This window comes from Alligator sinensis, unplaced genomic scaffold (assembly GCF_000455745.1).
Source record: "Alligator sinensis unplaced genomic scaffold, ASM45574v1 scaffold216_1, whole genome shotgun sequence".
NCBI lineage: Eukaryota > Metazoa > Chordata > Crocodylia > Alligatoridae > Alligator > Alligator sinensis.
Genome location: NW_005841868.1, coordinates 2,813,089 through 2,825,192, shown reverse-complemented (window position 1 = coordinate 2,825,192; position 12,104 = coordinate 2,813,089). Strand labels below are relative to the sequence as shown.

The 12,104-nt window shown below is 45.4% G+C and overlaps 1 protein-coding gene across 1 annotated transcript; it reads right to left on the bottom strand.

Annotated features, from left to right (window-relative positions):
• Window positions 1–3,441: 3,441 nt before the first annotated feature.
• On the bottom strand, window positions 3,442–11,807 carry IQCD (IQ motif containing D). Its single transcript, XM_006016799.2, has 4 exons — window positions 11,787–11,807; window positions 8,066–8,299; window positions 6,158–6,229; window positions 3,442–3,913 (listed from the first exon to the last, which is right to left on the bottom strand). Exons 1-4 carry the CDS (start codon window positions 11,805–11,807, stop codon window positions 3,635–3,637), a joined length of 606 nt encoding a protein of 201 aa, XP_006016861.2. The 3' UTR covers window positions 3,442–3,634.
• Window positions 11,808–12,104: the final 297 nt, after the last annotated feature.

Sequence of the window (12,104 nt, the reverse complement as noted above, 5' to 3'; positions counted from 1 at the left end):
GACTTGCATGACAGCTGCTTTGCACGTGTGTCCAGTCCACGTTTGTTGCGCTATAACTGCTTTGCCGCCTGCGCTTGTTGCACGGGTGGCCGGTGCGCTGGGTGATCTGCGGGGCCCGGCCCCCTGCCTCGCTGGGCCTGGGGCGTGTTGAGCGTGACCCGTCTTCGCGGTCTGGACGAGCCGCCAGAGGGGCGAGACGGAGAGGACTGGGCGGGCGCCGGGTGGAATCGGGCCCGGCCCATGAGGCCGAGCGTGGAAACGGTGGGGCATTTGGAGAAATGCGGGGAGCAGGGACAGGGCTGGGAAGGGCAGCATGGGGCGTGGGTTTGGGAAGCTGGATTTTCATAATTTTCTCGGGTTGGAAGGGACCTATTAGATGATCAAGTCCCACCGCCTGCTCTGGGCAGGAAAGCGCTGGGGTTAGGTAACCCCAGCCAGGTGCTCGTCTAACCTCCTCTTTAACATCTCCAAGGAAGGGGAGCACCATCTCCCTTGGAAGCCCATTCCAGATTTTGGCAGCCCTCACCTTAAAGAATTTCTTCCTGATGTCCAATCTGAATCCACTCCCGATGAGTTTGTAGGCAGCCACGAGATCACCTCTCAGTTCTCTTGTGGAGGCTGAAGAGATTCAGATCTCTCAGTCTGTCTTCATAGGGTCTTACCTGCAGGCCCTCAACCATACAAGTAGCCCTCCTCTGAACCCTTTCCAGGTTATCCACATCCACATTTTGGATGACGAGGATGCCAGTGAGGATAGCTGGAGGCAAGGGAGCTCATCCTGGTTGGTGAGAGGCTCTCTAGTCTGACTTACTGCACAGCCATGTGTGAGGACAGGAGATCTGGATGCATTCCTGTCTCTGCCCCTGACTTGCCGTTTTTGCTTGGCAAGTTGCTTGATCTGGATAGGCTTCTGTTTTCCCATCTGTAAAATGGAAATGACTCCTCTCTCTTTGTGAAGCTTTTTTAGGTGTAGGGATGAGAAATATACCACAAAGGGGTTTTTTGCCTAATATTTCTTTCCTTAAAAAGAAGTTTTTGGGTGGAATTTTCAAAAGTATCTAACTAGTTTAGGAGTCCCATGGAAATTAAGTAGGACAAGCGTGCCTCACTTGCTAATTGCACCTTCTGAGTGATCATTAGGTCTCTGCATGCAACGGCCACTACTCTATATTCTCTTTGTAGTAATTATTTTCTTCCCCCTATCCCACCCCTTTCTTTCTCAATGAAGGTTGAAAAGTCACTCTCCATCCTACTGTGATGAATCGTTGTTTGGCTCAAAGGCTGACGAGCCAGGCTGGGCAGCACGGCGGATGAAGAAAGAAGATATAGCTAAACTCCATTCCCTCCTGTGGACCCCTTCGTCTGTTCCCAGGACCCAGTCAAGCCTTTCCTCAAGCCTTACCTCTTGTTCCAAGGGGACCCCTCTGAGAGCTGTTCACCCAAAGACCCCAAAATCTCAGAGACTAGGCCATTGTGAGACAGAAGGGAAAACCTCTTTCTGGAAATGGCCTGAGAGTGGTCTGGTCTCTGTCAGTCCAGGCAACCTCAACCGGGGCCGTTCTCAGTCCCTTACCCAGGTATACAGGCCTTCTGATCAGCTCTGGCTATCTGCAGACAGTCCAAATACAGGCAAGCATCAAAACCAGCGCTCCCTGACAGCCTCTGTAGCCTCCCAGGGTTCTCTGCCAAGGGCTCGGTCTAAGAGTGTATTAGGAACGTCCTCTGCCAGGGTACCCAGGACAACAGCCTTATGCCAGCCCAAACCACCCTGGAAATGAATTTACTGCTTTAAAATATGTATATATGTAAATACACTTATCAACCAACAGTGCATATACTAAGATGAGAGATGCGTCTCCTCTGAACCTCATGTTATGGCTGCAGGTTGGGGAACCTCCTTTTACCTGATTTGGGGTAGCAGGAAATCATGCCTTATCTTTCCTGTTAGGTTCCAGTGAGGGGTTGTCTTGGTTCAAGCAGGATAAGGAAAGAGCCAATTTGCAAGTGGACAAGGAATAAGATTTCTGGGTGTCCTGAAATCTGTGGTGCAGCCCTACTTTTTAAGGCATCATCTTGCAAATGGAAGGCCTGATGGCTTCAGTGGGGTTCGGATCCAGCCCTGGCTGTGAGCAGACAGCTGAAGGTTGAAAGAGCGAATTTATATTGAGCATTGTGGCATGCTGTTGTATCAGCCTTGTGCTAAATGCTTGTAAATAAATGAAGGAGCAGAAAAAAATGTGCCATGTTTCTTGCAGTTTTTAGGGTGGGGATGGGCATTGCTACACCCCATTTCTCTGGCTCAGTTTCAACCTTGATTACAATGCCAGGTACAGTAGAGATCTTTGGGCTGGTTCTTGGAATCTGGAGGCAATTCACGCTAATCTTTGACTCGTAGGTAAAGAAGAGCATCTCCTTTTTTGAGGGTTCCAAGGAAACAGAAGACAGAATTTGATGGATTTGAATTCCATGGGAGCAGCTCTGCTGAACAGGAGGCCTGCAACTGAAGGGGCTCCAAAACCAGGGTTGGAACAAAAGGCTAGAAAGTGAGCAGGAAAATCATCTACAATCTGGTCCTCAGAAGGGATCAGCGCTGCCTTCCCTATTCTTGCCCAAAGAATGTAGATGGCCAGAAACCACCAGGATGCATTTGTCTCTAGCCTGCACATCACTGTGCTGGCATTTTGGCCAGCACAGTTGTGGGAAGAGTGTGAAAAGGGTTCTGCCACTTCCCTCTTGTCCATTTGATCCTTGTCTAAAATTGGGATTTGTTGGGGCTCTCAGGCCTAAGATGGACATGACCCAAACAGGGTTTGGTTTGTCTTGTGCATGTGAGACAAAGTCAGGGGCTTTTCAGAGTTGCAGCATGATCGGTTGCTTTAATCATCAAAAACTTTATACCTGATCATTGCAATGATGGTTAAGAGTGTGAGGACAAAATGGATAACACCACATTCTTTTGAATATACAGTGTCCCTGAGTTTAAAATGTACACACATTCTGACTCCCAGTTTAAGAAAAAATGAACACCGCAAATATAGACACATTTACAAGGACACAACTTCAGTGCATATGCAAGACTTTTACTATTTTTTTTTAACTTGAATTTAAGACAGGCTATTTTAGAGAAAACTAATTCATTTAAAAAGGGTGTCTTATTCAAAAGAAAATAATGTTTTGCCCATCTTCCATCCAAGGATCTGAAACGACTGTTAGTGAACTGTCTCAACCCCCAGCTTGCACGGATGAGAATTATCCCTAAGTGACAGACAGAGAAACTGAGTGACATTAAGGACCTATGCACAAACCCAATGCCCACTGAGAATTTTTCCATTAACTGACAGAATCCAGTCAGGACTAGTTCCTGGTCCAGTCTCTTAACCATAAGTTTCCACTTTAAATTCAGACCAGTGATGCTTCTACCCAGAAATGGAGTCTAAAATGTTGGTTGAAAATTATTTATGATAGAATTGCTTTTACAGTCTCAAACTTGTGTACAAGAACTATCTATTGTACTGAACAGGTTGTGCATCAAATACATACTATAGGGTAAATGATAACATGGCGGGGGTAGTTGAAATCCGAGGGTAAGTGTCTGGGATGTTGAGAAGGGAAGAGAAAAAGGTGGAGTTGTAGTTTATTTTTTGACCTTTGCCTTCTTGCCTTTTCCTTTTTTTTTCTTCTTTGACTTTAACAGTGATCTGACCAAGTAGCCTTTCCAAAAGGCCTGGATGCGAGTGGCTGCACGGATCATGATAGCCAGCTCCCTCTCTGCTCTTTCCTTCTTCTCCTGGGCTATCCTCCTTTCCTCCTTGATCTGGGAATACTCTTGTTCAAGCACAGCATATATCTCCTTCAGCTGAGCCAGCTGGGCCTTCTCCTCAGTGTAGATAGCGTCGACTTCCTCATACTCCATCTAAGGGAATGGCAAATATTAGGTATAGCTTTATCAATGGCAGGTACCATGTCACCCTATTTTACTTGAAAGTTGCACCTTTTATTCAGAGAGATCCCAGGCGGTAGATGCAGTGATGGTGATGGTTTTATCCATCACAAATGTGTGAAGGGCGAGCTGGTGCCCTTGGTGAACTGCGATTTTCAAGGGAACCTAAAGGGAGTCAGGCACCCAACATCCAGTGAATTTCAGTGGGCTCTGGAAAGCCTAACTCCCTTAGCTGCCAAACTCCCTTAGCTGCTTTGAAAATGTCAGCACAATTCTAATTGTGATGCCCTCTGCTGCCTTGTTTAGAGATAACATGGTCAAAGATTAGGATGAGGAGAACCAGCAGCACTTGTGCCAGCTGCATTCACGCCAAGTTATCCAGTTCTGCCTTTCTGCATGACGATGGCTTCAAGGGCAGCTGGGAACATGCAGAGCTTGGTATCTAGTTTGTTTGGCTTCCTAATACATTGTTACATTGCTGACAAGGACCTACTGTTATGACAGTGGCACTCTTCCTGGTCTGTCTCCAGAAGCCTGCACTTTGCTTTTAATTAAGCTACCTGTACTGATCAGGGTAAAATATCAGAAACATCAGAGGAATTAGCAGATTCTGGAAGTGTGGTCATGCTTCATATCTGTGAAAACCTGAGCAACGATACACTTGCTTTCAGTCTCCAGGTTCTGAATTATTTATCTAACAAACTGGCAAGAGAGGTAGAAACAGCAGATTAATCCAAGAGTAGAGTAGTGATGCTGTAGCTGTGATGGTCCAGAAATTATGAGGGGCAAGGATTTCTTAGGGTGATATCTTTTACTAAACCAACCGTGTAGCTGGGTAAAGTTAGACAAACTTTTGAATGCAAGACCTGATGAAGAATGCCTTGCATTCAAAAGCTTGTCTAACTTTATCTCAAGTACATAGTTGGCCCAATTACAAATATCCCTCTGAGGATGCCATTACATGTACACTTAAGGCATAATTAACCAAGTGATTGTGCCTTAAGTTGTGACCCAGCTATATGTTCAGCCAACTAGTGGTGTGATATAAAACAAGCAATTAGCTACAAAGTTATTCCACAAAAAATATGTAATACTTTGTAGCTTATTTTAATCACACCATTAATTGAACATGAGGCCAGGTGCTCCCCTGTGGCTGGGAACTCCATCAACTGAGGTGCTCACAGCTAGAGTAGTACACCAGCTGCTGCCAGCCCCGTAGCTGACAAGGCTTGCAGTGGTGGCAGTATTGTCAGCTGTAGGGCTTGTGGCAGGCAGAATGCTGGCCGTCTGCGAGCCTCCCTGGCTGTGGAGCTTGCCACCACTGGGAGCCTTTTGCGGTATGGGGCTTTTAGTGTGGGCAGCACAGGGTACCACTGCCACTGCTGCAACCTCTGAGCCCTGTCTGGTGATAAGGTTCAATGGGACCTAATGCATGATCCCACAATTGTGCCTCGATTGTGTGGATTGCACATTAGATCCCATAGCACCTTTTACCTGCATGTGTGGAGGGGCCCTAAGAAATCCTTGCTTCTTGCATAACTTGATCCATACACTAGATGGATCCAGCAGAGATGAAGATTGAAGGAAACCTGAACACCCTGTTTAGTGGCAGCAGAGGGACCCATCTGACAGACTGGCAGAACAGTTATCAAGTGTTAAGTGTGCTTGTAGGATTTTTCAAGCTGGCACAACCCTTCTTAAAGTCAGCAATAGACAGCTGCTGAATACAAAGGTAGGACAATGAACAACTGTTTGCCTTACTGTTGTCATGAACGATGCACCGCCACGCTCAGGGGGTGCACGTGAACCTGTGTGCACCCTGTATGTGTCGCCCCTGATGGTGGTTCCTATTTTAGATAGCTTGTTCATATGAACCTCATTCAAGGTGCATGCACACCTTTTGCTGGCATTCTTGAGTGAGGCTTATGTACAGGTTGAGATAGATCCACCTGGACCAGACATCTCAAAGACAACACAAATGTCTGGGTCTAACCTGCTATACAGGCATGCCACCATTTAGCCCCATACCTTCCCCAAATGCCTGATCTGCCTCCCCTGCTCTGATTTCTTCCTTGTGCTCCATGTCTGGTTTGCTGCTTTGCTTTCTGCTTCCTGCTCTGTCTGCTGCTGTGCTGCCTGTCCCCTCCTGATCTGCCATCACACACACAGGCTGCTCATGCTACAGATTGGCCACCCCATCTTAACTAGTGAGGATACCTGTTTTTCTCCCATGTCAGCATCATATTTTTGGATCCAGTTTTCGATTTCCATCTCCACTTTGTACTTCTTCTGAAATAACATACGGAAAAGTATTTGTAGGCAACTGAATATAGACTTGTAACATGCTATAACATTCCAGGACCGAAGGGGCTTTAGGTTTGAATCCTAGGAGCTAATATGCTTGAAGAGAATGCCTGTTCTTTTTGGAAAGATTCCTCAGTATGGGGTGCTTTTTCCTTTAACTTCAGCACTTAAAGCAAACAGACATCATTTCCCTGGGCAGAAATGAGCAGGCTCAGTCTATAGCAGGGAGCCAGGATTCCATTATAGCATCTACATGCTCTAATGATAGGTGCTGTCCAAACACACAACTGGAAGAGACTAAAAATGACTTGCTGCAAGCATATGACTAAATCCAAGGTAGCTGTAAAGAGATCTATCAAAGCTTTGTTTCTCTTGCACTTGGTATTTATACTCCATGGACCTACTCGTAGATTTTAAAGCCAGACAGGAACTTTCAGTCATGGAATCTGACCTCCTTTACAACACAGGTCATAGAACCATATCGAGTTAATTCATCCACTCACTGAACTTACTCCCTACTACCAGAACCCTTCTTCTCCGACCACACTTTTTAGAATGAATGGTATACCCTGTCAAGCATCACAAAGAGTCAGTCATATGGCTTGCAGACCATGATGGTTGCCTCCTGCCTGTTGTTCAGGTGGCCTGGATTCTGACAATTCCTAGCTGTTTATACTTGGGTTCCTAAGAACTACGAAAATCTTGGCTGTTGGGGGATAGTGTACATTCTTTCAGGAAGGGAGAGGAGACTGCAGTGGTGCGTAAATCCACTTTCTTCTTCCCTCTGCTCTCTCAGTATATATAATATATTGAGTTGAGCAGTTTATAATAGAAAACAGAAGTGATGTTCAGCTTGAATAGAAGCTGGATAATAAAGCAGTTCTAATGGAAGCTGTCGTAGGCTGGGTTCATAGATTGGTTGGATTCCAAACTGCTTTGATAATTTTCACTTCTATGTGACCCTATACTATGAAGCCTTTTTTTACCTTGTACTTCATAGTGTTTTGAAAGAGCAAGAGAGGATATATAGACATCTCTTAAACAGATCTTTGTTTTGCTTGCAAGTTGGTCATTGTCCATTTAGAGACAGCACTGGCTGAAAAAAAAAATAGAGGGGTTGTTCATTTTAAATCTATAGATGTTTCTTGCACAATGTTGCTACTCTCCATTAGGAGCAATGCCACTGAAGTCACAAAGTCAGAAGATCAGAAGGGACCTCAAGAGTCGTCTAGTCCAACCCTATGTTTGGAAGCATCATGTTTCAAGGTTTTGGGATGCTTGTGACTGGGGAAAAATAGTCCGAGGTGTGTGTACAGGGTCTTCCTCCATAACTGGAACCCCCAGATATTATTGCACAACCAATAAGAGAAACAAGGAAACTGTCTACTATCTAACCAATATTCTGTTTGCTCTGAAGATCCTGTTACTTCCCCGGCTTCTCAAAATATGCTTTGCCAGCCTTGCAGTTTGCACTACCCATTCTTTTATGAATGCCAGCTGGTTCATTGATTTTTTGCAGCAGTGTCACAAGAAGAATGTCTTTTCAGTGATGGGGGGACAGCCAGTGTATTGTGACCTCCAGAGAGCTGAGGGTGCTACTGTGGAGAGGCTTCATTGATGGCTGCCACTGTACAGCTGTGGGGGCGCTCTCCAGTGAAATCAGTAGACTGTTAGGTCAGAGATGGGATGTTCAGAAGTATGGCAGGTGCATCCTGCCAGGAATGGCTGGTAGCTGGTATGTGGTTACACTTGCAGACAAGATTAAGAACTCCCAGTGGTTTAATAGCTTTCCTTGTTACCCAACCACTCCCCCCTTGGTACCTTTCTGAGAGCCAGTTCTGACTCGCGGTTCTCGGCGACAAGCGCATTGAGCTGCGCTCGTAGCTGCTGTATATCCTGCTGGAGCCTGGCACACTTTGCCTGCGAGGCACGCAACTCCCCTTTCTGCTGCTTTTCTGCTTCCTGCCTGCTGCGCAGGATGTGGTTTTCGGAGAACTTTGCCAAATGGTGCAAGTGGGTCTTGAGATCCCGGATTACAGCATTCTTCTTGCAAATCTAAACCGGGGGAAGGGCACCATCAGAACTAGAGAAGTGATTGGGTTCTCAGCAAATCAAATCTGCTGGAGAATGAAGGGTTACTTACACAGATGGCAGTACTCTAGAGAAGGAACCACATTCCTGCCTTGAACAGGGCTTTGAACCAGATAACCTAGTAGTGAGGTCCCTTTTCTGATTCCATGACCCCAGTAGCAGTGGGTACTTACAATGTATTCAAACAGAACTCTGAACCACCCATTTCTTAATTATGGTGGAAATCCTATTGACTTCAAAGAGAGTAGTGCTAGACTAAAACTGAATGTTTTAAAAAATCCCACCCTCATTGGCTCCTTTGTTGGCTGTCTGAGCAATAAGGCCAGGGATTTAACGGGCAGCATCAAAGTACCCTGGAAGTGCAGTGCAGGGAAGCACACACAGTTGCAGCCCATACATGCCAAAGCCTGATGAAGTTACTGAGGGTGCAAGTTGTGTAATGTGTGTGTGAGAGAAGGAAGTGTCCCGGCCTTTAGCCTGTCCTCCAGGTTCTCATGAATCTTACACCAGCACTAGTATGATGAGAGGTACCATCCTTAATCTAGCTGCACCTCTCTTTCCACAGTTGTAAAATAAAGAAATTATATAACTTAAGGAAGGTTATGGGACTTAATTCAGTAGTGCTCATGAGATAGACAAAACCATAGAAAAGTAAGGGTGGAAGATCATCTAGTCCGGCCCTGTTCTACCACCATATACAAATGTTTATCTAACTCAGTAGTTTTCAATCTGTGGATCCGCAGATTACATCTAAGGTGTCACAACCCAAAGGGTGTGATTTTTGTTTTTGTGTGCTTCGGCACTGCTAAATTGTTCCCGCTAAATTACAGCTTCTTTGCACGGTGGAGTTTTCTGCTGCAAAAGAGAACCCCGGTGCAAGGGAGAATTTCCCGCCAATTTGAAGCTTTCTTTGCAGGGTGCATTTCTTTGTTGCAGCACAGAAATGCTCGTTGCAAAGAGTTCCTGCCATTTGTATGCTAATTTGAGTCCCATTATTGGCCAGTTCTAAATTATTCATACGTGGCAGCTAGTGATTGGCTTGCTAGCCGTATAAGAGGCTCGAGTGGTTTCTGCCCAAGTTGGAGGACTCCACGAACACCAGGAGGAGGAGACTTCACGCTGTGTGAAGATCTCTAAGCACTGCGGATCCCTACGGACCCAACGCATTTCAAGCAGGCAACAGAGGTCTGATCAGCCTCTAGCCTCTCCCCGTCGCCGATAGATTCCTAGACGTATCCCTTCCTGCGCGCAAAAGAACCGGACCCACGGAGCCTAGCAAACTTCGTGTGAGTTTATTCAGAGCTCTTTCGGACGAGTATTTTCTTCGGTTGAGACGACAGACTCGCGTGTTCAGAGCCTTCAGCTGGATTGGGCTAGAGTTCACGAGTTTAGAACTCTTGTCCGCCTCTCTTCTTTCCTGTCTGTAACCGCAACTCAAGCAAGTTTTCCAGCCTGCACCACTGCCATCTCGGTGCAAGTAAACAATCTTTAAAACTACCGCTACGCGTTTGTGCCTAATTCCAGCTCGACGGCCTTCCCTCTCCGACCTGGCATGCCCGGGCTGCTGGCCACAGCCCACGTGCAGCACGGAAAAGGGCTCGGGTCGCTCCCGGCCCGCACATAAGGGATCCACAAAAGATTACTATGATCAAAAGTATGTGAATACCAACACTTACAATTCAAAAGGGTCCACACCTTCATTTGAAATGTCCAAAATGGTCTACACCTCTATTCAAAATTTTTTAGGGTTCCGCAAATGAAAAAGGGTTGAAAACCACTGGTCTAACTCAGTGGTTCCCAATCTTTTTTAGACTCCAAGCATCCCTCAACTGGATTCCAGCATGATTTAACTGGCCAAAGAAGAGATGATCAGCACCAACTAGAACCACATTTGAAAGCCACACATTAAATACCTAACAAGTCTTTGTGGTTATCTTTAAAATCTCCTGGCTATTTCTAAGGGCCCTCCCTACTACATGTTCAAATTAAAGCTGGATATAAACCAGCTATAGAGTTGTTACATATTTTCAAGCACAACCTTTATAGCTCATTGGCTCTTTTTACAGCTGGATAGCCATTTTTATCATGTTATAATTACTTTGTATAGGTGGCTAGTCTAAATGTACTGGGCAATTAACAAGTTGTGTGATAATTACTTTGCACTTGTGGCCGGCCTAACTTTGCATGTACCTAAGAACATAAGAATTGCCATTTACTGGATCAGACCATATGTCCATCTTGTGCAGTCTCCTATGTCACACAAGGACAGACAGTGGATATTGAAAGGAAGAGTGAACTGGGTATGAACAGGGGTGTTTTTACAGATGTGTTGGTCTAAGGACATTGGCAGACAGGGTTCTTTGGGTAAATGTGATATCTTTTATTAGACCAAGTAAATAGTTGGAAAAATTGTTCTTTACAAGCTTTTGGGCACAAACACCCTTCTTCAGGCACAGGGAGAGTCTGCTGGTGTGTGTGTGTACTCTCCTGGGTACAACAGAAGCTTAAGCCGATATGCAAAATGCAGGTCTGTGAAAATGCAAATGCGTGGCTGGAAAGATTAGAGGGATGGGAGTTAACAGGTGTAAGACAGGTATGGGGTGTGGGGAATGTTGACCTGGTGACAGACTATAGCTGGTAAAATGTAGAGGATACCTGGGGTTATCAGATGTCATGCAGGTTATAATGTGCCATAAATCCAATGTCTATATTTAGCCTGCCATCTGATAACCCCAGGTAACTCTCTACATTTTACCAGCTATATTCTATCACCAGGGCAACATTTCCCTCTTCCCTGCCCCCTCCCCCTCCATACCTGTCTTGCACTTCTTAACTGCCATCTCTCTGATCTTCCCTGCCACACATTTGCATTTCCACAGACCTGCATTTTGCATATTGGCTTATGCTTCTATTCCACCCAGGAGAGTACACAAACACCAGCAGACTCTCCCTGTGCCTGAAGAAGGGTGTTTGTGCCCAAAAGCTTGTAAAGAACAATTTTTCCAACTATTTACTTGGTCTAATAAAAGATATCACATTTACCCAAAGTACCTTGTCTGTCTGGGTATGACCAGTTTTTTTGCCACTGTTCCTCTCCCGTTTGCAGACTCCAAAATTTAAGATCTAGGAAGTTCTTATTCAGAGGCTGTAACCCTGACTCTTGTGCTCAAGAGCTACTGATGCCCCTTTCCTCCAAGAATTTGTCCAGTCCCTTTTTGAATCTGGCTCAACTGTCAGCTTCCGCATATGGTGGCAATGAGTTCCACACTTTAATTACACACTGGGCATGTCTACATGTGCTTTTATGCACACCTAAACTGAATGTGCATTAGCTTAATACACATTAAGGCGATTTAGGTGCGTGACTACACATGCATTTGCCAAGGCGCGTTAACGTGGGTGTGCAGACCGACTTGGGACTAAAGTTAGTCCCAAGTCAATAGACACACACCGCATTAATGCGCATTAGCATGTCTTCGCGTTTGCTAATGCGACTTAGCTATTCATGCATAAATTTGATACCTGCTTTATGCAGGTATCAAATTTAGGTTTGAATAGCCCCAAATCACCATTTTTAGGTGCATTAAGGGGCGCACGTCTAGATGCGCCCCCTGAATGTGCCTTGTATACTGTGCATTAAATGCACATGTGTATATATGCCCACTATGTGACAAAGAACTTCCTTTTGTTCATTTTCAACTTACTACTCTCTCATTTCATTTTGTGACCCCTAGTTCACATGTGGATGGTCTACATTTTTTTGTGCGAT

Excerpts from the sequence above, each read along its gene's own strand:
- IQCD (XM_006016799.2), bottom strand. The coding sequence starts at position 11,807 with ATGCTAATGCGCATTAATGCG. Across the intron at positions 6,230-8,065 it reads CAGAACTGGCTCTCAGAAAG|AAGAAGTACAAAGTGGAGAT; the intron begins GTACCAAGGGGG and ends ATGTTATTTCAG. Across the intron at positions 3,914-6,157 it reads CTGACATGGGAGAAAAACAG|ATGGAGTATGAGGAAGTCGA; the intron begins GTATCCTCACTA and ends CCATTCCCTTAG.